The sequence below is a fragment of the Fundulus heteroclitus genome, chromosome 4 (genome assembly GCF_011125445.2).
Source record: "Fundulus heteroclitus isolate FHET01 chromosome 4, MU-UCD_Fhet_4.1, whole genome shotgun sequence".
In the NCBI taxonomy this organism is placed as follows: domain Eukaryota; kingdom Metazoa; phylum Chordata; class Actinopteri; order Cyprinodontiformes; family Fundulidae; genus Fundulus; species Fundulus heteroclitus.
Window position 1 is genome coordinate 16480731 of NC_046364.1, and position 22748 is coordinate 16503478.

At 41.8% G+C, this 22748-nt stretch overlaps 1 protein-coding gene across 1 annotated transcript in view; it reads right to left on the reverse strand.

The window, feature by feature from the left end:
• Nucleotides 1-22748, reverse strand: part of neo1a (neogenin 1a) — a 220978-nt gene that overhangs the window by 51532 nt on the left and 146698 nt on the right. The window contains exons 6-7 of the mRNA XM_012850873.3: nt 22137-22291; nt 18960-19080 (exon numbers count right to left, since the gene is read on the reverse strand). Of these exons, the coding sequence (XP_012706327.2) occupies nt 18960-19080; nt 22137-22291 (276 nt within the window). The remainder of the gene's footprint in view (nt 1-18959; nt 19081-22136; nt 22292-22748) is intronic.

Below are 22748 nucleotides of genomic sequence, written 5' to 3' on the forward strand. Positions count from 1 at the left end.
AAATAAATAAATTCTCAGTCAGCTGCAAATACAAGTACACACACAAGAAAAGGACGACCCAACTCCAACCGGGTTCACGGCATAAACAAAAGCTTACAGCCAGTTTGTTGACAGGGAAGCACTTCCTTCATTTAGAAAGTGTTAGAGAACTCACAGGGAATAATGCCACAGAGGAACAAAGCGATGGAGGAAGGGGAACTTCACGGAGCGCCGCTGCAGTCCGTTTAAGATGAAAACCCGCAAGGAAAACTGGCCGACCTCTGAGAAAAGGTTTCCGGTATTCATCACCAACTACTTTTGACGTACGGCTTTTATTTGAATGCAATCATAAAAGAATCAGCGTGTGGAAGGGTAAAGCGACCTCTTACTGAAAAACTGTGGCTTAAAAATTCAGGTTGCATAAACGCGCTGCAGGCAAGGTTTGTCTGAACGCTGCGGGGCTGTGCAAACGGGTGGTGGAGAGTTTGAGATGAAAATGACGTTACCAATGAAGGCATTGACGCCACATGCTCATTCTGCCACATCTCTGACAGCTACTGTACAAGCTGTGCGCCAGCTAACGCATAAATTAGGAACGACAGAGAGCCGGTAATGAACACATTAAGTGCCTTTGCTAAAGTATTCTTACCCCTGGAAGTGTTTTTTTCCCCCCATTTTATGACATTGCAGCCGCAAACCCCCGTCTATTTTATTGGCATTGTATGTGACAGACCAACACAATGCAGTGCATAATTGTTAAGTAGAAGAAATATAAAAACACCAGAATTTTTTTTTAGCACCAAGCCTATAGAGAGAGGCAAAGCATATAAAACCCAGAAGCTGTGGAGGTCAGCTTGTTAGCTGGTTGCTGCAGTTTTCTGTGAAATTCCTCTGGACAGAGCAACTAAAATATGGTAGCTGAACTGTTTTAATGCTGAAGCCAGTACAGCACAGTGAACCTTGCTTTTAGAGAAAAAGAATCCCGAGCAGCAAGAAACATTACGGGACAGACGATCAGGGCGAAATACAAATCCCCTCCATGCAGGCTCCATCTTCATACACCTCGTCACTTGTAGGTAAGTGACACGCACCGCCGTTTTTCGGTGTCCTTCCCACAATCTGTCTTGTACATGCCCGCCTGGGATTGTTACAGTAAGGAGGTGTCAGCCTCCCGCTGCTGTTACCGAGCTCCGTTCATAGCTGATTAATGGTGTCATTAGTCTCTGTGCCAGAGGTAATGAATTACCGGCATTAAGGCTTAACGAGGAAGGTTACTCTGGATCTGCGTGCCGAATCTGGGTTCAAAAAACAGTCGGGACAAAGACATGCGCAGCACAGCATTCAACTTCATATTCAGGGCAAGCCAAAGCAGAAATTAAGCCAACAGCCAGAGTTGTGCACAAGGTCTGATTAGAGCCTTAAATTTTAATCTGTGGTTGCCGACTTTTTATGAGAATGTTTCGTCTTCCTGTCTGAGTCCATGGATAAGAGAGGCCCCTTAAAGGGACAGTGTGTAACAGATTTGGGTTTTAACTGGCAAAAATAAAGTATCGGTTTTATAAATGCATATTCTGGCGAGCTCTAATAACTTCACATCAAATATAAAAGGGTTCTCATAACTTAGAATTAGTAATTTATAAATACATAGGCGTCGGTGCACGCCCTGGAAGGCGCCATGTTGAGTTGCTATTTCTGATTTCAGAAGCCGAAAGGGGATAAACTTGTCAGCCTTACGCGTTTCCCATCTGTCTTCTATGAAGACATGCTGTCGGTGGAGGAAGCCATGAAAAGAAAAAGAAGTAATAAACGGGAGGAAATGAGAGTCTATATCGGCTATTCATGAGGGAGCGGGGATTTAAAACGGATGCGGAGGTTGCAGCTTTCTGCTGGACAGCAGGTACGTTTAATTTAATTAAAATTGTGAAGATTACTTCTTGACGTTATGTTAGAAACAGGGCAGTGTAGAGCAGCAACTACTCTGTCCTCTCTTTGGAGACGGCTCTTTCTATCGTCTCCCTCTCTCTTCCAGGGAGTGTGTGTGTGTACGCGGAGGGGTGGAGGGATATCAGCCCCGTTCACCGTCTGTAGTGGAGCAGCAAGACCTGGTCTCTTTGCCCGTGATTGTAGTCGCTTCTTTAGACCTAAATAAGCAACTACACACTCAGAAACGAGCCCAAAAAACCCCCACAACTCACGGGAAATTTACAAGTGGACTTGGCAACAGTGCAAAAACACATTTCACACGAATGTGACCGTAGCTACTAGCTATTAGCTAGCTCCATGTATTAGCTGCTGCTAATACATGGAGGACATGTTTACATTGTCACATTTATGACACTCTGTGGCTTCTCTAGTAGTTATTACGCGCTTAACGGGGAAGTTGTTGGTAGTTCATTTAGCACGCCACTAGATGGTGAGCCAGTGTGAAAATGTTACACACTGGGGCTTTAAGGTTCTGGCTCAGACTACACACTTCTACTAGAAGAGGCAAAATCTGTAAAACACAGATTCAGTCATGGCAAAAAGACAATCTGGTCTGTACTGGGTTATTTATTCAAAACTACCCTCAGTTGTACAAAACGGTACAACTGAGATGAAACAAAACAGAAAAGCCGTGCGTGACTTGATCATCACCGGTGTGACCACGTATATTAAATAAAAACAGGAGTTCTGGCGGCTTATTGGTCATTAGTAGCTAAACAGGTGTCCGTTAGCACTACGGCAAGGTGGAGAGGGATCAGCAATGATCTTTGGCCATAATGTAGAGGACAATGTTGAGAGAATACCAAACAGCATAACGACACAAAAACCTCAGGCCAGCTTTCAGACACGGTGGTGGTATGTTGATGATTTGGGATTCTGTCCCAGCTACAGGACCAGGGCACCTTGCAGTCTATATGGGGACAAAGAACTCCTTCTATTCTGGAGTCAAACGTGAATCTGCATGCCTGACACTGAAACACGGTCTGATTTAACGAGTAATGGAATCACAGGGTTTTCCCTTTTCCACTGTGTTTTCATCTGTGTTTATTTCATAATAACTGATAATGCTTCTCTATACCTGAGATTGTATTTAGATAATTGTGGAACCTGGTAAAAACCAGATAAACTCCCTGATTGAATCTGTCAGAACCAAACCCAGGACTGCAACTACCGATAGTCCTTCCAGGGAGGATTCAGCAGGCTGTGCCCTGCTCTTATTAAATGGGTTCCTTCTCAGGACTGATTCTCTTGTCTAAATGTGGTTCAGTAATGATGATGGCGTCAGAGACAGATGTAGCACAATGCTAATGGTCCATTACTGCGTCGGTACTTTTATCTTCCAGAGAAAAGAGGACTGAGCGGAGCAAAAGAAAAGCGCGTTACACTTTCAAAAGGCCTGGTCCTCACAGAGTGCTCGGAGAGAGCCAGCACAAAGAAGACGGTCAATTAAAACTGTCAGCCTGCCATCACATTCGCCTCCCTCTCCCTACATTAGCTGGCCAGATTTCCACTGGAACATGCAAGAAACGCATAAAAAAGCAAAAATAAATCATATTAAGAGTGTCAGGCTTTGTCACGGGCCACGGAAACATGCGATAGATTCATGGTGACAAGGCTAAATGCCCGCTCGTCTGAGCTCGCAAGTAATTACAGAGAAATCCTGCATTTCTTCTAGAAAAAGAAAAAAAAAGAAAGACAGTTTAAAAACAATTTTTTTTCATCAAAATGTAAATGAATCGTCAACAGGAACAGGAACTGAGCGCTCTGATTTCTCTAATGGCTTCACGAGAACACGTGGAAGAAAATTGTTGGTTTATTACGGCAGTTGCTGACAACTCCGGTTGTCCCATTTCTTTTTTTTCTTCCTCGGATATCTGCTTTATCTCCGCTCTGTACGGATAAGACAGGAAAGATGGGGAAGCCTGACAGCTCATGACGCGAGAGCAGCACCTTAATGCGCCGACGAACAAAACCGAGTCTGAGAGAGGAGAGGAACGCGTGGAGCTGAGGCAGAACGAGAGGTGAGGAGAGAGACGAGGAAAGTCAAGAAAAAGTATGACCGGGCATGTCTGTTTTGCCCCGCATCTTTCCTTTGCTTTGTCAAAAAAAATATTTTTTAAGCTAAACTTTTGCCTTATGAACAATAAAAAAAAGACAAAGAAAAAAGAAGAAATGATCTGCTACTCCTCCTGAATGCTATTCTCTTTGTAAAGGACTAACGAAGGCCTTATTCAGACATCTCATCAGTGGCATAGGGGGGACTGACAGCGATTCAGTGGCAGATTGCTGAAGGGTGGAGGCATATCAGCAGCTGCACACGTTCCCCCTTTGCTGTGATAATCACCAGCAGCCGAGATTAAAGAGCGACTCAAGTCTCACAAAAGCTTAAACTGACAAGGTGCGCTGAGTCGCTGACATAATCCAGGTAGAAAAGAAAAACGCATTCTTGTGTCAGAATGACTTGACAAAAATATCACACGGCTTTGTCTGGGCATCGCACCCTGAGACATATTTATGATAGTTTTCAAAGTTTCTGGCGAGAGGCACAAAGTAGGATTGCGGCACATTTTTATGACCCAGTTCCATCCTGTTCCTGACTCAAATTGGCAGAGCTCAGTCGACTTTTGAACCCCCTTCACAGAACAACTGCAATCCTGTTTAGGATGGACGGCCAAACGGAGGGACAGACAAACAGGCGGACGAAGGACGGACAGATGGATGGAGAGACTAGGGCTGAACGATTTTGGAAAATAATCTAATTGCGATTTTTTTTCCTAATATTGTGATTTAATGCGATTTTTTTTCCAGTTTAATTTATCATGTGTTTTAAAATAAATACAAACAACAAATCATTTTGTTTCCTCGCCATGTGGATTAGTTGCTAAAAGACCCACAGTATCTAAACTCAGAGCAGAAATGTAGGCGTTCTGCCTACAATATATTTCAACCAAAATTGCAATTTTGACTTTTCTCTGCATTAACCACAAGCAACAAAAATGGCGTCTAAATAAAGATGTTTGTAAACAAGGACTATTTTAAATATGAACTTTTAATGTTTCTATTGATCAGAATATTATTCAAGAGAACAGCTTTTAATTTAATTGGACATCAAATCCTTGTTGAACATAAAGTGCAAAGTCCAACCAACAAGCAAGTCTATGTATTAAACTGATTAATGCTTTGTATGATTATACAAACTCTAAAACAATTAATAAAATTAGATTATCTCACTGCTGCAACTGTCTTCCCTTCCATGTGAAGCAAACCCACTTCAAACATTTTACCAACACCTAATGGACGTGTCTAATTCCCTAATTGTTACATAGCCAAAAATTGCAGACCTCTGCGATTTGGAAATAGCGTTTTTTTAAATCACGATTATATTGAAAATGCGATTAATTGTTCAGCCCAAGGAGAGACAGGTGTGGACCATACTGGACAAACCAAAGTAATAGAACTCCGAGGTCACGTTTTTTTTAAGTTATGTACAAATAGCTACGGGGGAAAAAAAGAGAGACGGTCGACACATTGAACTGCTGGAAACTGAAGCCCCGAAATGTAGGTCAAAATCATCTAAAATGACGGCAGACCCCAAATGTTGTTCCGAAAGCCTTGGAGTGGATCGCAGATGTTTTAATTCCTCATGTGGCCCCAGAGAGCAGACGTAACATGAGGGGACCCATCTGACGGAGTTATGAGGCTCCTGGACGCCATGCGGTGACGACCTGAATGCCTCGGCCGTGCCGAGACGATTCTCCTGTCATAAGGTTGTTTATCAAACAACTAAAGCCCGCAGGACAGCTCATGTTCCCGTCTCTCATTCGGCGGCCCTGCAGCGCGTTCCCCTTAAACAGCACAGTGTGTTAAGTTTTGCATTCATGCAACTCTTGTGTCATATCCAGAACCAACTCTCCAGGGGAATGTTTTGAATTTGTTTGACGCCAACTGTGTTTGCATTTACTCCTCAAAAATAGATACTCTCTGGAAAAATATATTAGTCTAAATATATCAGTATTATACATCTCACGCTTTTAGGTCCTTTTTCTTTTTAGCTTGTGTTTTTAGAGCCGGTCAGATGTGGACTTTGTATGCTGATGACATGGTTGTCTGCGTGTTTGTTAAAACACAACAGAAACGCTAACCTGAGATAAAAGAATAAAGCGTTAGAGATATTAGAATCTTAGAGGTAGGATCTCAGGGGAGCCTTACTGAACAGAGCAACAAAGAACATTAACTTAAACGATTTTTCATTTTAAAGAAAAACCCCTACTACTTTATCACCTCTGTGCCGAGCAAATAGAACGGAAATAAGGATTTTGTGTAAAAATGAAACTCTGCGAAGAGCTGATGTGGAATGAGAATTATGTTCCAGAGTGGTCTCTGGATATGTATAATGCAAATATTTCACTTCCCACTGAGACGGAGAAAAGAAAACAACCCCGGAGGATCGACACATCCCGACACGGGCAAAACAAACGCGCCCATTTGGATCCGGAGGAGTATAATTGAAAGGGGCCGGCCGCATCAATAATTAATCATCCTCTGTGTGTACATACATCATCCCTTCATCATCAAACACGTGCAGCCTTGATCCTTGAGCCACTGGTGAGTTCATTTGGGTGTGATTGCCTTGTAGTCCTGAACGCCTTCGCTGCAACATCTGCTTGCGCAGACACTGCATGCAAATTAAGATGCGACGTAATTCCCCACAACGCCGGTCCATTTCCCCCCCCTCTCCCAAGATTTCAAATCTGCATCACACGCATCACCTGAGGCAGCATGCTGCCTCAGAGATCAGGAATGAGGCCTCTTGGGCTCACCTTTCAAGCAAATAAAAAAAAAATACCAAAAAAATGCAGAGACATTTCACATCTCCTGAGCCGTTAACCACCAATGCCCAGCACTGGAAACAAGCTCTCTGTCTGCACTGCCTCCAGCCTTTGTATCTTATTACCTTGGAGGTACACAAACACAATTCAACCTTTCTGAGGGGAACAGAGCAAGCCTGGAATAAAGTAATTGATTTCCCAGAAAGCCTTGTGCAACTGTGTGTGTGTGTGTGTGTGTGTGTGTGTGAGTACAAGCGGCAGCAACAATTCATGTATAAAGTGAGTGGAGCTGAGGAACGGTGAAAAGGCCTGAAAAGGTCAAACAGGATGTTTGCAGAAGTGAGAGCAGCTGTAACTCCCTCTTTGTAGATTCTCTAACAAACAAACAGTCTCGCTAATCAGACTCCCACCAATATGGTGGCCTCCCTTGGTTTGGACCTCTGGACAAGCAGTTCTTGCACTACGCACACATGCGACGGGGTGTCCATGTCCCACTGCGATCCCACTCCCTGTTCTACTTTTGGCTTATGGAAAGTGGGAGGCCGGGTGGAGCGAGGGAGGCTGGCGATAACAGGGATAATAAAAAAGCTCCGGCTCCGGTGGCGCTGCTCACAGAGGTCAGCCGCCTGCAGCTAAGGGAAGGGCGTGAAGGGAAAGTGATGTTTTTGTGCCATTTGCTACTTCCAATTACCGCACCCAGAGGACCGTCCACAACCGAAAACATCACACTGGCATCCTGGACGAGTGTGTGTTGGAGGTGGACTGGGTTACACAGAAAATAAAGGCCGACTGCTATCACACCTATGCAAACAAACACAGCCTCAAACTGCCTCTAATAACCACAATGGCCTTCATGAAACAACAAAAACAATTAAAATAAGAGCTGAGTACTCGGGTAGAAAAGGCTATGATTATTGGTTTTCCTCTTTCTAGGCAAAGTAATATTTTGTAATTAGGTAAATCTACATAAATGAACCAAGGCTTTCATCAGAAATTAGTAAACCAGAAGGAAAGCCAGGACATGTTCTCATGTTACCACTTCTTTGTATTTAATTTGGATTTATTTGATAGAGAAACACAATTGGGCGACAATGGTCCAGCAGCTAGGAGTTTGTCCCGTAAACGACGGGTTGCCAGTTCGAACCCCGCTCCGACCATCTCAGTCGTTGAGTTCCTGAAAGACACTGCCTGGCAGCTCCGCTTCTGTCAGTCTGCCCCAGGGCAGCTGTGGCTACGATGTAGCTCACCACCGCCAGGGTGTGAATGGGTCAATGAATGGGTGAATGCAGTGTGCTTTGGGGTCCTCAGGGCATGGTAAAGCACAACACAAGTACAGGCCATCGTTGTAAAGTGGAAGCAATTATATAAGCAGCTTTCAGTTGTTTTTTACAAGTAACATTTTGGAAAGTTTGTTGTGCAAGTCTTTGGAGGTATATCTCCGTTAGCTTTACACTTCTACAGATCGACGTTTTAGCCCATTGTTCATTACAAAGTAGCTTCCGGTCAAGGTAATCAGCAATTTCTAAGTCTTACCACAGATTGCCAGTCACACCCTTCTTCATCGTTTGCTCCCCTACAAGCCTTGTGACAAACTTTAAACATGTCTCCTCCTAGCTTTCTTGCAACCATGCCATTTTTTACCAAAGGCCAAATTTGTGGAGTTTATAACTAATAGTTGTCCTGTCAACAGATTCTCCGACCTCAGCTGTGGACCTGCAGCTCCTCCAGCTTCTTTGGTTTATGCACTTCTTGTACCGCCCCGTCCCGCCCATGTCTTAGGAGGTTTGCAGTGAGGCTGGGCTCCTTCCGTTTTCAGATAATGGTTGTTATCTGCAGCCGATTCTGCTGATCAATTAATTTGTCCAATCACATGGACACTGGATAATCATCTGGTGTCTCCTCTCTGTTGGCACCTGCCGAATGTGCTGCTGCAGCTGCTCTCTTCGCGCTGTGCTAAATCTTTAGGTACTATGACCCACCACACTCCTTCCTGAACCCTTTTTTCTCCCTTTGAGGCAGCCTATCTCTCTTCTCGCCTAATCACTTTGTTCAGGTGCTCATCGCCGTCTACTGAAAATGGGAATTTTGAGGATTGCAGTTCTTAAAAAGAGAACCAGAATACCTGCCCAGCACTCAACCGAGAATGAAGCCACTGTGAAATAAGATGAGCAATTTGTTTTGCATGAAAATGTGCTGCAATCTGAAACTCCAAATACCCCAAACTTGTTCTTCAGTGACTGGTGTTTGTAATATCTGACCTATGGAATAAAGCATTTCTGCCTCATTGCACTATCCACATGATTAAGCCTCCCATTATGTTGCACTTCTGAGGATGTTATATTGTGTAACTAACTCACTCGCAGGAAGCAGCGGAGGCACTTGCTGCTTGAGGGGAAAAAAAAGGTTATTCTTTAATAGAAATAAGCTATTGAGAGATAATATCTAAAGAATTTGCCTCCTATTACTTTCCAAACATGTTTCTTTGATCATTACCGGGAGCATAGTGCTGAAAAGGAGAGACGAGACGGATCTTCCTACAATCACACTAAGGCTGGTTGTGATTAACACACAATTGCTAGAAATTATATACTCTGTATTTATTGATCTGTCCTTAAATGTGAGAAAACAACGAAAAAGGCTACAAATAATGGAAAACAAACTAACAAAAATAGTCAACCTGCCTTGCAGGCCTTTAAGTAAATAACAGTCTATCATTACCTTTCTATCCATTGGCATACATAATGTGATCCCCACCTAAGCCAGGCTGCGACTGTTTTAATTTTCTTTTTCTCTTCTCTAAGCAGCCACATTTTGTGGCAGGATTAACTTAGTTTAGAGGAGACATAGTATATTGCACATCTGCACCACTTCTAAAGAATTAATGCTAATGGAAGGCAATTATTGCAGGGTTATTGATGCAAGAAAACGACCATCTCATGCTATAAGCTTTGCATCTCGCCTCAGCATAGCAGGCCAAGGGGATTGGCCTAATCTTCAAGTTAATAATTATTTGATACCTCAAAGGCACTCTCACACAGATTACAGAGCACTGAAATCTCGGTCCCAGATGGCCGGTTGATCATTTATTACGTACAGTTTACATACACTAGATAACAAAAACTGCATACATGACAGGAGTTGACTCTTCACAACATGCCTTTCATTTCTACAAGTTTGCACGCACATAAAATGCTCAAGTGGAAGGAAAAGAAACAACCAGACAGTAGCCGCAACATTACCAGCTCTAAGCAAGGCCTCCTCTGACTTTGAAGTCGTGTCACTCAGTTTTGAACCTCTTTAGGCAAATATGACTGCGCTGACAGACCCAAAAAAGCAGATATTTACATTGCAAAAAGGAACTAAAAGTTAGTAACATTTTCATAAAATGAGTGTAATTTTCCCTTGATATGAACATGTAAATAAGATGATGTGCGAATGGAATAGGATTTTTGCACTTAAAAAAAGGAACAACTCATCTCCATCACCTTATTTCAAGTGCAGTATATCTAATTATCTTATTTTAAGGATAAAAATAATCACTCCATTGGCAGATCATCTTATTTACCTGCTCAAATCAAGGACAAATTATACTAATTTCAAGAAAATTGTACTTACTTTTTGTCCTTTTTGCAGTGTAAAAAAAAAAAGAGTGTAAACATAGACCAGACAGAGATACCAACAGATTAACCCTTATATTCCGGTAATTTAGCTCATGTTACTGACATTAGAAACAGTAAAAAGAAAAATCATTTAATCAGTTGTGGGGGGGGGGAACAAACATGCGATTTCCAGCCGTCCATCCCCTGTTGTTTAAATGGTGAATTTCCACTCGAATGCCTGCTGTTCCGGCCACGCTTACAACGGCAGTGGAAAACATGGTGCTGACACGTTCACAGCCTCACAACGTTACACGCTGGCTCCTGCTGGCCTGGCTGTGACCCTGCTAGCAGATGATGGAACACACCGTATTCCCCCAAGAAGGCCTGGGCTTTTATTCAGCGCCGAGTCTGGCAGGAGGGCGGGGTCTTTTAGCAGCCTATTCTCACTTCTTGATTTGAACTGGGAATAAGGATGGTGCTCTTATGTAGTAGGCAAAAAAAAAAGAAAAGAAAAATCCATCCTGTGGCTTGTCAGTTACACATCTAGTCTTTTTCTTGCTTCTTCGCCTGCCGAAATGGAAACTCTTGGTTCTTTGTTGTTTAATCGTGATCTAGTTACATTTTATATAATGTGAATATTTATTCTCAAAACTAGCGGGTGGGATAGTACACTGACAGCAGAACAGGGACAAAAGAGAACGTTTTTTTCCAAAGTCTTATTTTTCGATTTCTGCTATACTTCATGATGTCTGTTTGATAAAACAACAAAAGGAGAAAATGAAGCACAAGCAGCAAGACATGCTTGTACATAAAACCCTCCTTGCCGGCATAGCTACAAGTGTTTACTGCGGAATATCCAGGCGACATCTCTTGTGTGCGCGTAAAGTTAAAAACTAAATTATTACTGTTTGTGTCAAAAATAGTGGATTCTTAATATTTGATTATAGGTTCAGAGTACAAATTTGCTGCAGATGTCAGATGAGGAAATTAATAAGTAATGTCTCTTAAGAATGAGAGAACGGCAGGATTTTCAGTACCTTTCTGCCTTTTCAACACTCTTTGTTGATAGAATCGCCTCGAGCTATCAGGTCTGTCCAGTCCGTCTACTCTGAATATGAGATGGATGGATTTATGGAGTTTTTTCAGATTTAACTTATTCTGCTTTTTCTTCTGTTTCACAAAGTTGCCCCAGTACGTTGTTTTTAACACATCCTTTTAATTGAATTAAAAGCATATGGCAAGCTGTTACAATAACCTACTCTAAGCATTTAGGAACATTTGCCTGTAGCACAACGTGTTTCTTGGGACAAGCTTCAGCTGGTGGACATGGCTCAACATTTGACCCTTGAACAGTTTGGTACAACACACAGTTCATGGTGGACTTGGTAACGTAACTGAGGTCAGTTCCTCAGTTTATAAAACAAGCCCACATCATCACCACTCCACCACCGTGCTCACCACGACTGAATCGTCAACTATGCCCTCGTGAATGCTAACGTCTAAAAGGCTAGCTGAAGTCCAGGCTGTGTTCGGTGTCGATCACATTCCACATGGGGCCGGTGTTGCGTCAAGGTCTAAATGTGTTTCGCTTCTCACGTTTTTGTTCTTGATGGCAAATTTTTGAAGTTTAAAAAAAGATACTTAAAAAATGAGCTTCAGTTTGAAAAACCAAACAAAAAATTTTTGTGTGCAGAACCCCAAAAAAATTTAAATTTATGAAAACAAGCACAAGCTTATTGCCTTCTACTCTATTGGCGATCCATTTCTGGGGCAGTGTTACAGCGCCACATCATAAGGTTAGGGTCGTTCTTGTGTAAGCAAAGATATATAGGAACCATTAAATTTTCACACTGCACTTTAAAATGCAGAGCAGAAAAAAGGATATTTTTAGTTATTGCTAAGCATTACACTGATTATACAATCCTTTCTCATTGGTGTGTCTGTCTAAAATATTCACACCTTTATAGTTTGTCACTGTAAAAATTATAGATTTCACAGAGTTTGGAAATTACCTTAAGACCCCTCACCGATTGATGAGCACAAACAATCGCCTCTCTGAAGTAATTGCTGAAGTAATTGCTGATGTCTTTAACTCCGAGGTACTGCTTGACTACACAGCCGTGAGCTCCAGATCAGCAAACTGCCAAAACCTCCTGCTAAAGAGCGACCCACACTTAAAATGGATTTGATTAGCAGAGGAAAGCGCCGACGCATCATATCTAACATAAAAACAGTAGATTTACCTCACGTTAGATTAACTTGTGTTAAGTATCAACACGGATGCGCATAGTTTCTTGTTACAATTGGTTGGGACCAGATGGTTATATTTTATGTCCTGAAAAAAGCTGAAGCAGAAAAAACTTTTTATTTTTTATGATGACTGCAGCAACACAGTTTCAAGCAAAGTTAAACTGCAACTTGTGTGATTTAATGTGCCATGCATTGCCCTAAAACATAGCCTGTGTGGATTTCTTCCCTCCCATTCAGAATTAGCATACCTTTCCCTGTACCGGATCAAAGCAGGTAACGTCTAATGGTTCGAAACGCTTATTTTAACAGAAAAATCTACACGAATGTGACTGATTTCATCGAGTTATCCTGTTACAGCGGGTGTGAGTCTCTTCTGTTTGCAGGAACACAGAGGAATGGAGAGAAAGTTTAAAGCAGACTGAGACTGGAGACTGAGGCGTGTACGTTTCCACGGCGGAGCAAAATGCAGTCCAGAGATTACAAGGAAAAACAAAGAAATAAAGCAGAGCTTTAGGTAGGAAGAGAAATGAAAGGGGAAAGGGATAAGAAGCAGCAGGATGATGTGCCTGTTTGAGTAAATAAAAAAGAAAAGGTCCAATAAAGGCATTTGAGGTATGACTGGGCTCATAAAAGTCCAGCATAACATCACTCCACTCCGACTTTTCACATGCCGCATCTTGTATTCATGTGAGCTGTGGGAACAGTTAAATGAAGATGCAGGGAGTTGCACGCTTTAGCATACGGATGGAACAAAAAAATAGTGTGATCGAGATGCAAATGGATGAAGATCATAAATTTCTGCTTAAAAAAAAAAAAAAGAAAAGGGCATGCACCTTTCTTTCTAAATGCAAATTTGCCCATATTTTCTGAAATATATTAAGACATTTATGGGCTCAAACGTTAAACCAAACACTTTTTGAGCTCCCAAGCTTCTGCGCAAACGGTCACATTCTTATTTTGATACATTTGAATGAAAATGCAATTCCAAGAAGGAAGAAATGTTGTTCTGAATCAAATCTAAAAAAACCCAACATGGAATCCATGTGCTCCCCTGAATGTAAATCCTAGAGTCTCACTTTTTCAAATGAACCAGCCTTAGCCCTTGCATGTTCCAATGGCAAGTTGACAGTCAAGGTTTATCTCTAAAGCCTAAAACAAAGTAAAAAAAAAACGCAACCAACTTCTCCTCCAAGCAGTAATAGCACCCTCCCTGATTCAGTTAGCAACTATAAACACTTCCCATAGTCATGTGCCTGGAAAATGCTTTATTGTTCCTGTATGCCATTTGTAGATGACGTGAAGATAATCTCTTAAATAGCAATACTCTCCGCAGTTGACCAGTGTCCATCAGGAGTGTTTTGGGACGATAAGGCCTCCGTGAGGACAGCGAATATCAAACATGAACCTGGGGAATCAGCACAACGCCCATTAGGGGGTGTATTTATAGCTCGGTGAGGAAAAGGATGGGCAGGTCCGCTGGGAATAAAGAAATCACACTAAACCAGTCAGTTATCCTACAACAACAGAGCACATCAGCTGGAACTGGAAAAGCAAGCTAAAAAAAGCTTAAAAAAAACAAAACAAAATTCAACCAACTGGAAGAAGAAAAAGCATGTAAAAGTTATACAGCGCTGGGACATCCAGAGGCTCCACCATGGATTGCATGACAATGTGCAATTAGGTCGCCTTGAGCTGCTTTTCGTTGAGCCCTGATTTGCCCACATCTGTTTGCAACTACTTGACCTCTGTGACAAACGGCTGAGGAATGCTCAGGAAATTAAGTCACGACCGCGAAAGAAATGTGGTGTTTAAGGAAAGGAGGTCAAAGTTCAAATTGATTTGATTCAATTGTAGCACCAACCGACCCTCGGACTCTGACCTTTTTAACCGCTTATTTACATTAATTAAACGCTTACTCCAGTCACATAATTACAACAGTCTCTCATAAAAATAGTTTTTTTTCTGACTTCCAAAACTGTTTGGAGGTCTTTCTTTATATTAAGCCGCCTGCTACAAAATTAAAGGTCTTCCCTTCTCTACCTTTATTTAGAATAATCCAGAAAGACTAATCCGAATGTTTTTTTCCGACTATTTATCGTATCAATGTTCTGTGACCATGAAGAACCCTCATGCGATTGGCTAATTGAAAACATCCTACTCTCAACGGCGAGGTCACAGGACGCGACATCTAAGTTGCCCAAAAGCTTGCATATGATTGGTTGGTCGGCCCGGGCAGCGTCGGCGAGGGCTACAGTGTGAGCCCTATTCCAAGATCGGAGAACAAACAAGGAGACGGCAAGCAGGACCCAACAGAGTCATTCTCGGACTATTAAATCTAAAAACGAAAATTATAGCGACGCATAAAAAAAAAAAATCATTAAATGAGCGATAAATACTACCAAATGTAAGCACCCTTAACTCTCTGCTGTCTCCTAGAATATTGACACACTGCACGCATCTCTATAAATAATAACCTGAATGTCACACATACGCCAGTAGGTGACGTTTTTTTATTTTTATTTTTTTTTTTTACTGTTGCAAACACCCACAAGTGGGAGTCATCACCTGATCCACATTTAACTTCAGCTAGCGGTGTCAGGATGCAAGGATTATGCCACTAATGAATATTAGCCACCTCGCAGCCGCTGGGTATTTAGATGCAGCTCACACCCATTGATTTCCCTGTAGGGGTGAAGACAACTTTATCTCTGTGGCAAGTCGCCGGCTTATCTCGGCCGACTGCGAGGCAGCCCGACATGCGGGCTGTTTTCCTGGCTCCTGTCTCGGGATGATTCAAGCCCGGCAGATGCGAGCGGGGACACCTGACTGCGGCCGTGGAGGGATGCTCTGAATCGGACAAAGACGTCCAGCTGTGACGGGGTGGCGGTGTGAGAGGAATATATTAAATAGAGCGCAATTAATACAAAGCCCAGTCCACTGGATTATTGGTGGGAGCAGGTGGCTGTGAAAATACCCGGCAGAATGAAAAGTGTGAGCAACGCTGACAGATGGCTTCAGAACTGTATGCATCCATATTCAGAGAAGAAGAGAGGAGGACCCAACAGAGACTTTGGGCAGTGAGATGATATTCCTCTTGCACTTGATTTGTGGAGCTTTGACTGAATAACAGCAGCAAAAATAAGCTGAAATCAAATATATTTGTTTGGTGTTAATTCAAGAGGCAGAGTCCTGCCTTGAGTGTGTCAATGCGGGGCCTACAAAGATTTTTACAAATAAAAATCTGAACAGTGTTATTTGATTTTCTCTAAAGAAGTCTATTTCCTCCTGGAAGGTGAACCTCTGCCACGGTCTCGAGTCTTTTCCCGCCTCCAGCAGGTTTTCTTGTAGGATTGCCCTGTGTTTAGCTCCACCACTATCCTGTGTCTTTGGGATGATGTGCAGTGTAAGTTCACCATGTAGCGCTTTGGATGTAGACCATTGTGGTCTCATTTCACCGGTCTGACCCTTCCACATGTTTTCTGGGGCATGAATATGTTTGCTAGGCACGTGTGGTAAGTTTGTAATTGTACCAAATTCTTTTCACTATGAGATAATAGATCAAACGGTGCCCAGTGAAATGTTCAATGCTTGGGATACACAGTTCTGCTTTAAACTTTATCTTTGAACCGTCTACTGTGTTTCATGGTGTTCATGATGCCGTGGTGTTCAACAATAGTCGAACAAACCTCTCAGGCCTTTAAGGAACAGCTGGATTTAAACTGAAGTTATACACAGTTGGACTAGATTAAATAACAGTTCTGGCAGTTGTTTTATTCATGAGCACCTGGGTAAAGAGGCCTAGATACAAGTTCATGCCTCACTTTATAGATGTTTAATTCACAATAATTGTGAAAATCGTGCACCATTCTCCTTCCATTTCTCAAAAATCCCTACTTTGTGTTGGTCCAGCAAATAAAATTCCAATTTAAAGTTTTTGGTTTTAAAAAGGACACAAATGTTAAGTGAATGGGGTATGAATACGTTTGCTAAGCACTACAATATACAGAAAGATTAAAAGCACCCTCAACTTTGTCTTTTTCCAGATCAATCAACAGAACCTCTGACGAGTACCGCACAGCAAACCAACGAAAACCTTTTGGCAAGGGTAGGTATGCCTGGGCTAGAATTACTGACACTGAGGCACAGGTACACACTCCCAGAAGCAAGAAAGGCAAAGATTCTCTGTGATTTCATTGTGGATTAAGCAGAGATTAATTTCTTGAAAGCTTCGCTGAAGGCAGAGCTCCGTGTATAAGGCCAGCTGCCTTTGTAATTCACCCCATTTGTCTCGAACTCACACAAACAAAAAAAAAAAAAAAGACTCGGGGCCATGTAAAGTAGCCAGACCCTTATCAATAGTGTCAAACACAAATACACAATGAGCTGCAGGTCATCATTATTTCTGACTTAATGTCTCCCAATCAGTCGGAAAGACACAGTCGGGGGTGGCACCAGTTGGTCGTTCATCTACCACCTGCTTCAAGTGTGTGTGTGTGTGTGTGTGTGTGTGTGTGTGTGTGTGTGTGTGTGTGTGTGTGTGTGTGGGGGTCACACACACACACACACGCTTGGTCACGCTTGGTAAGACTTTGTCATTGTGCTCAACACGGCGCACTGTGACAATAAAACTGACTTCTAGTTTATAAGGTTTGCTTTGTCTTAATTACCTTTATTGCTATCATATTATTCATGCTGGTTTAATTCGTATTCTGTCATTCAAACAAAATGGGTCTCTATTTTTTTCTATAAGCTTGTTACATTAGAATAAAATTTTGGTGGTTTATCTATTTCCTTCAATTGCCATAGTTTATGAAATACATTTTTTTTCCCAACATACAAGATCAATGTGTTTTCCTTTGCCTCCTTTTCTGCTAAACGGGTTTGGACTTTACTTGGCAAATTGGAGTTACTCTGTGGAATATGGTAATTATAAATGTGAGGGCACAAAGACCACAATAGGGGTTCCCTCATGGCTCCGTGCTGGGGCCACTTTTATATATTGTCCGCCCTAGCGAAGCTCATAGAGCCTTAGCTTGGGCTACTATAAAGCTGAAAACATGCAGCTTTATAGATCTGAGTTACCACACAGGTTCTTACAGTCATGTTCGGAAATTGTTCATACCATGAATTAGCAAAAGTTTCAGAATTTCCTTCAGCTTAATATGCAAAAGAAAGGGATAATTATTTTTGGGCCCTAACCATGCAAGGTTAGGGATCAGAAATCAGCTTGACTAAAAATCAAAGAGCATGTCAGAAAACTAGGTGTAGTCATGGGCACAGATCCAGGGTTTTGCAACCACATAAAGCCAAATACTAAAAAACCTAAAGTCTTAAAATAGTAATGGTATATAGTATACAGAAAAACAGTGTCTTCATAGTATTAGTCCAAATGTGTGTCTTCATAGTATTAGTCCAAATCATGTTTGGAACTCAAACATTTTACTGCTTCTCTCATTTTGCAGTGATTAAGTTTTAATATAATTTTCCCAATTTGTACTTCTCCTATTTTTCTTTTTCTTTAAATGTTTTCCTTTTTTTCTGCAAAGTGCTTTGAATGATCTTGTGGATAAATATTGCTCTCCTAAAAAAGTTGCCTTGCACTAGCATATTGATTCAAGTTGAGCCAAAACTGCTCGTTAAAAGAATATCTAAGAATTCAACATCTTTGAACTTCTCACGTGTTTGGGTTTAAGTGGCACAAACATTTCTGTAACCCTGGACGTGGAGCGGACTGTGCAACAGGAGCGTCATTCGGCCGAGATTTAGATCTGATCCATTTGGAGTCATCTCCCTTTTAACAAGACCCCAGAGGCGTCATTTCAGTGTATTTTTTTACATTTCCATAGATGTGCAGAGTCCTAACAATCTATTAACACATATTTAAAAAGAGGAGAAACTCCACAGAGAGCAGACCGCTCTGCCTTTCGTGCCTTAAAAAGGTTTGCCAAGAGAATTTCTGCTGTCCCCCTCAAAAGTAAAAAGCAGACTACCATTAGAGGATGTTGTTTTTTTGATAGTGACAAGTATCTCCGCAAAGATATAAGCATTAAGGAGTCGCAGGTCCCTGGATGAAAACTCAGGTGTAACAAGCGAAGAGATAATCAAGGGAATCATCGCTGATTTCCAGCCTGCCGTGAACAGATGTCTACATTTCGAAATAACGTTGTGCCGCTGTGCAAAAACAGACCAGACTCAGACTGCGATATTGATTATATTGTAGCAATTTTGCAGCTTTGTCATCTTCTCGAGGAGGAGTTGATTCATTTTTCCAAGTTAACAAATGTGATTTGCACACCATTTGTCTCAGTGAGTGGCGTACCGTGATCCAAGATGATGAGCTGCGCGCTCGACTGGATGTTGCCGGCATCGTTTTCTGCCAGACACTGGTAGAACCCTTCGTCGGACTTGACCAGACCCAGAACCTGCAGGTTGTGCTCCTTCTGCAGAATAAGGAGGACGGCAGGGAAACAGGATTAAAATAGGTAGGCACATCCTTTTTATTCAAGCTCAAACCCTTTGTTATTACAGTGTAATAGTGTAAACTCGTGTAACATTTTTACAGGTGATGACAGAGCATCTTTGTAGGTCGGAAGTTATAGAATATTTCCCCCTCGCAGATTTATTCTGTTTATGCTTTTTGCCGCACTTAAATGTTTCAGATTAAAAGGGTTTGTTATAATCTAACAAAGACCTGGCTTGAAAACACTGATCAAACTACTTTTACATGGAACCTCTCTGACAGTATGAAGAGTTCAAAAAGCATCACATCATTCCTTGACCAAAAAACACTTAAGAACAGGTGAGAAACAAAGTTATTGACATGTATTAGTCTGGAAAGGATTCTAATGCCATTTCTAAATGTCAGTGCATCCGCCACAAGAAGGGAGACAGTTGTTCTCCATCCCATCACTGCAACAATAAAATGACCTCATTTTATATTACATATTATATTAAATATTCTGGCCAGAACATTTTTCACATGTGCTGTTTGAGAGACGTGAGGTGAGTGTGCGGCAGTATGAGGGACCGATGAAGGCTTCCTAAGAGTTAAGCACTTGAGTGCTTTTTATAAAGGATGAAATGTCCTGGTCAGAATTTTTTTTTTTTGTTCTTGCAGCTTTGAGTACAAGAAAAAGGTTCTCTGTTCTTAATAAGTAAATACAGACCTTTAGGATTTGGGACTGGAGTCAAAAAGCCTGTATTTACTAATAATACACAAATAATAGGAACAGTTGTGAACTGTCATAGGAGTGGTTGGTCTATCCTATCGAAACTATTCCCAGAGGGAATCAATCACCAATCCAGGTCACAAAAAAGCAAAAAATCTAAACACCTGCAGGTCCCACATGCCTGAGTTACGATCATCGATTTAAAAGAAAAACCTCAAAATTATGGATGCTCTGATCAGGTTTCATGCTACCGATTTTGATTACTGATGACATGGACAGGCTGTAAAATTTTCTGTTCAGTTGTAAGTACTACTGGCTCTGTGATCTGGAAAAATAGAACCATAAAATCACCTCAGTTCAGACAAAAACATGTTTTTTTTTTAATCACTATTATTGATTTCAGTCTCACAACCGGTTTCTTTTTTCCGTAGTTTGAGTTTTCATCATTAATTTCATTTTACTTGGTAGTTTAGGTTAAGATAACCAGCTTAGTTTAATGAGTGTTGACAAAAGTAATTTAACTGGAAGTTGAAGTATTGTGTTAATATTTTTCTTAGTATTTTGGAAAGAAGTCATTTGTGTTCATTCTGTATATGTGAGTGGTGTTTGCTGCAGAGCGCAAATTCACTCCATCCATTGCTGTAAAGAAAAACACACCTGGCCATGCAGCGAGCTCGGACAGGGCTACTTCTGTGAAATATTACGTCCCAAACTGGTCGCACAAAGCAGGGCTCCAAGTGTGAGAGCAGTTGGAGGAACCCACAGAGAAAGGCTGGTCATCTAGCTCAATGAATTTAATTAGTTTTCAGGTTATTTGCGTAGCCTTCTGACTGTCACGGTCATACAGGCGACTGCTGGCAATCGTGGGCTGCGTTAACTGCTCCGGGTCTCTTCTTTTCATTCTCTACAGTGAGCCTCAAAAACTCACAATGATCCGCCTAGTGATTGTTCTTTAAATGGCGCATTACATTTACTGTGTTGAAGCATTTCGATGAGCTTTCAGCATGGGGCCAATCGATCGGAAAACCACCAGTCAAAACTGCATTAATAGGAAAGTTTCAAGATTAAAAACCACTGCTGATCAAAAAGACAACAAAAGCCTGTCTCACATGTGCATGAAAAAACGTTGACCCAAAAGACTTTAGAGAAAATAGTCTTCAGGGCTGGCAAGACAAATGTAGAACTTTTTTGAAGGTGCATATCCCTTTAAATCAGGTGTAAACAGACAGCCAACACAGCAATTACTGAAACATTGATCACTTGGTGCTCACAGGAACTTGAGGAAGGTCGCAGGACAGGGACCAAAAGTACACCATCAGTCCGAACAAAATACAAAAAGAAGAAAAATAAAACTTTATTTGACTTTGGGGTGGCCTAGTCAACGTTTGGGATTAAATGTGAGTAATGTGCTGTGGAATGATCTTAAACAGACTGTTCAAAACCCTCCAATGTGGCTGAATTAAAACAATACTGCAAGGAAGAGCGGGCCAAAACTCTTTCACAGAGATAGAAAAGATTCCTTGCCGGTTATTTCAAATGCTTGACAGCATTTGTTGCCGTCAAGGCTTGGACAACTGGCTATTAGATTACTGTTTCAACAGGACCAGGGTGGTTTTGATAGCCTGTTTCTCTCAAAGCAGCACCATGTAAGTTTTGACCAAAGTATTAACTTAATTTGAGATTTATTTAATGATTGTTCAGGTCATTATACAGCACTTGGCACGTATGAATGCTCCGTGTGTGCTAACCTTCTCAAAAACTCAAAAAATTTAATTTGAGAGGGTCAGATCGGTCGCTGACTAGGTCATGTGACTGAGAACAGCGCTCTCGGTCACATGACCCATTCTAGGTCACGGCAGTCAGACTGTCGTTACAACAAAACAAAAGAGATTTGAGACTTACCTGATCAGACATATGTTTGGTTCTCTAATGTGGCATTTAATCTAGAGGGGTGAATGTGGCCTTGTCTTTACAAGTAACTCCATGACTTCTTAATCTGCTGATGCAAAGTGGTCTGCTATCAGATTCCCAAACACGGAGGGAGACTGTTTAATTTTTGTGATAGTGCAGAGTTGCCAGGGGCCTTCAGGGGTGCTAAACCTGGAAGCTGCAGGTCTAGCGCCCCTAGTGGTTAAAAGTTACACTCTGCTGCTTTAATAAAATATAGTCATTTAAAAAGTTTATTTTCTGTTTACTTGGTTGTTTGTCATCAATTCAGTCTGATGATCTGAAAGGTGTAAGCGTGAGGAAAAAGGCAAAAACAGTAGAGATCTGCAGGCAAACATCTATTTGCAGTACTGTACTAATCAAGCACCAAATGTCCTCACAATTATTTTGAAGTAGTCACTGGGGATGACGGCGTCTCCATTCTTGACCCATTTGACGGTGGGAGCGGGCGATCCTGAAACTTCACACTCAAAGACGATGTCCATGGACTCATGAGCGTAGATGTTGGCTGGTCGTTTGATAAACCGCGGAGGAACTGTGGAATACAGAAGAGAAACTGGGGTTAGTTTGTTTGTTTTTATAAAATCAGAGGAACACACAGTATTCGTCGTCGTTTTCTTTGACAGGTTCAACCCCTAGTTTGTCCACACAAACCCGCAAAATCAAAATCCATTTCTGTGGTCTCTGCACCAGAATACTCCACATCAAACGGTCCCACGCCCCCCCCCCCTTTAATTACCTGATCACAACAACGTCAAACAAGATGAGCTGAGGGGTTGGGGAAAAAAAAGCGACGTAATTATTTTCTGCGCTTCATGTGCACAGCTGTGTCTGTTTTAGCACATGGATGAAAGGTTCAGTGACCTCCACTTTTATTTATGCAGAAACGGAGGGGGAAAAAAAAAGAACTGCTGCTTTGCTACCAGAACAGCATGATGCACTGGCTGAGCAGAGCACTTGCAGATCTCTCCAAGACCTGGTAATGAGGGCCA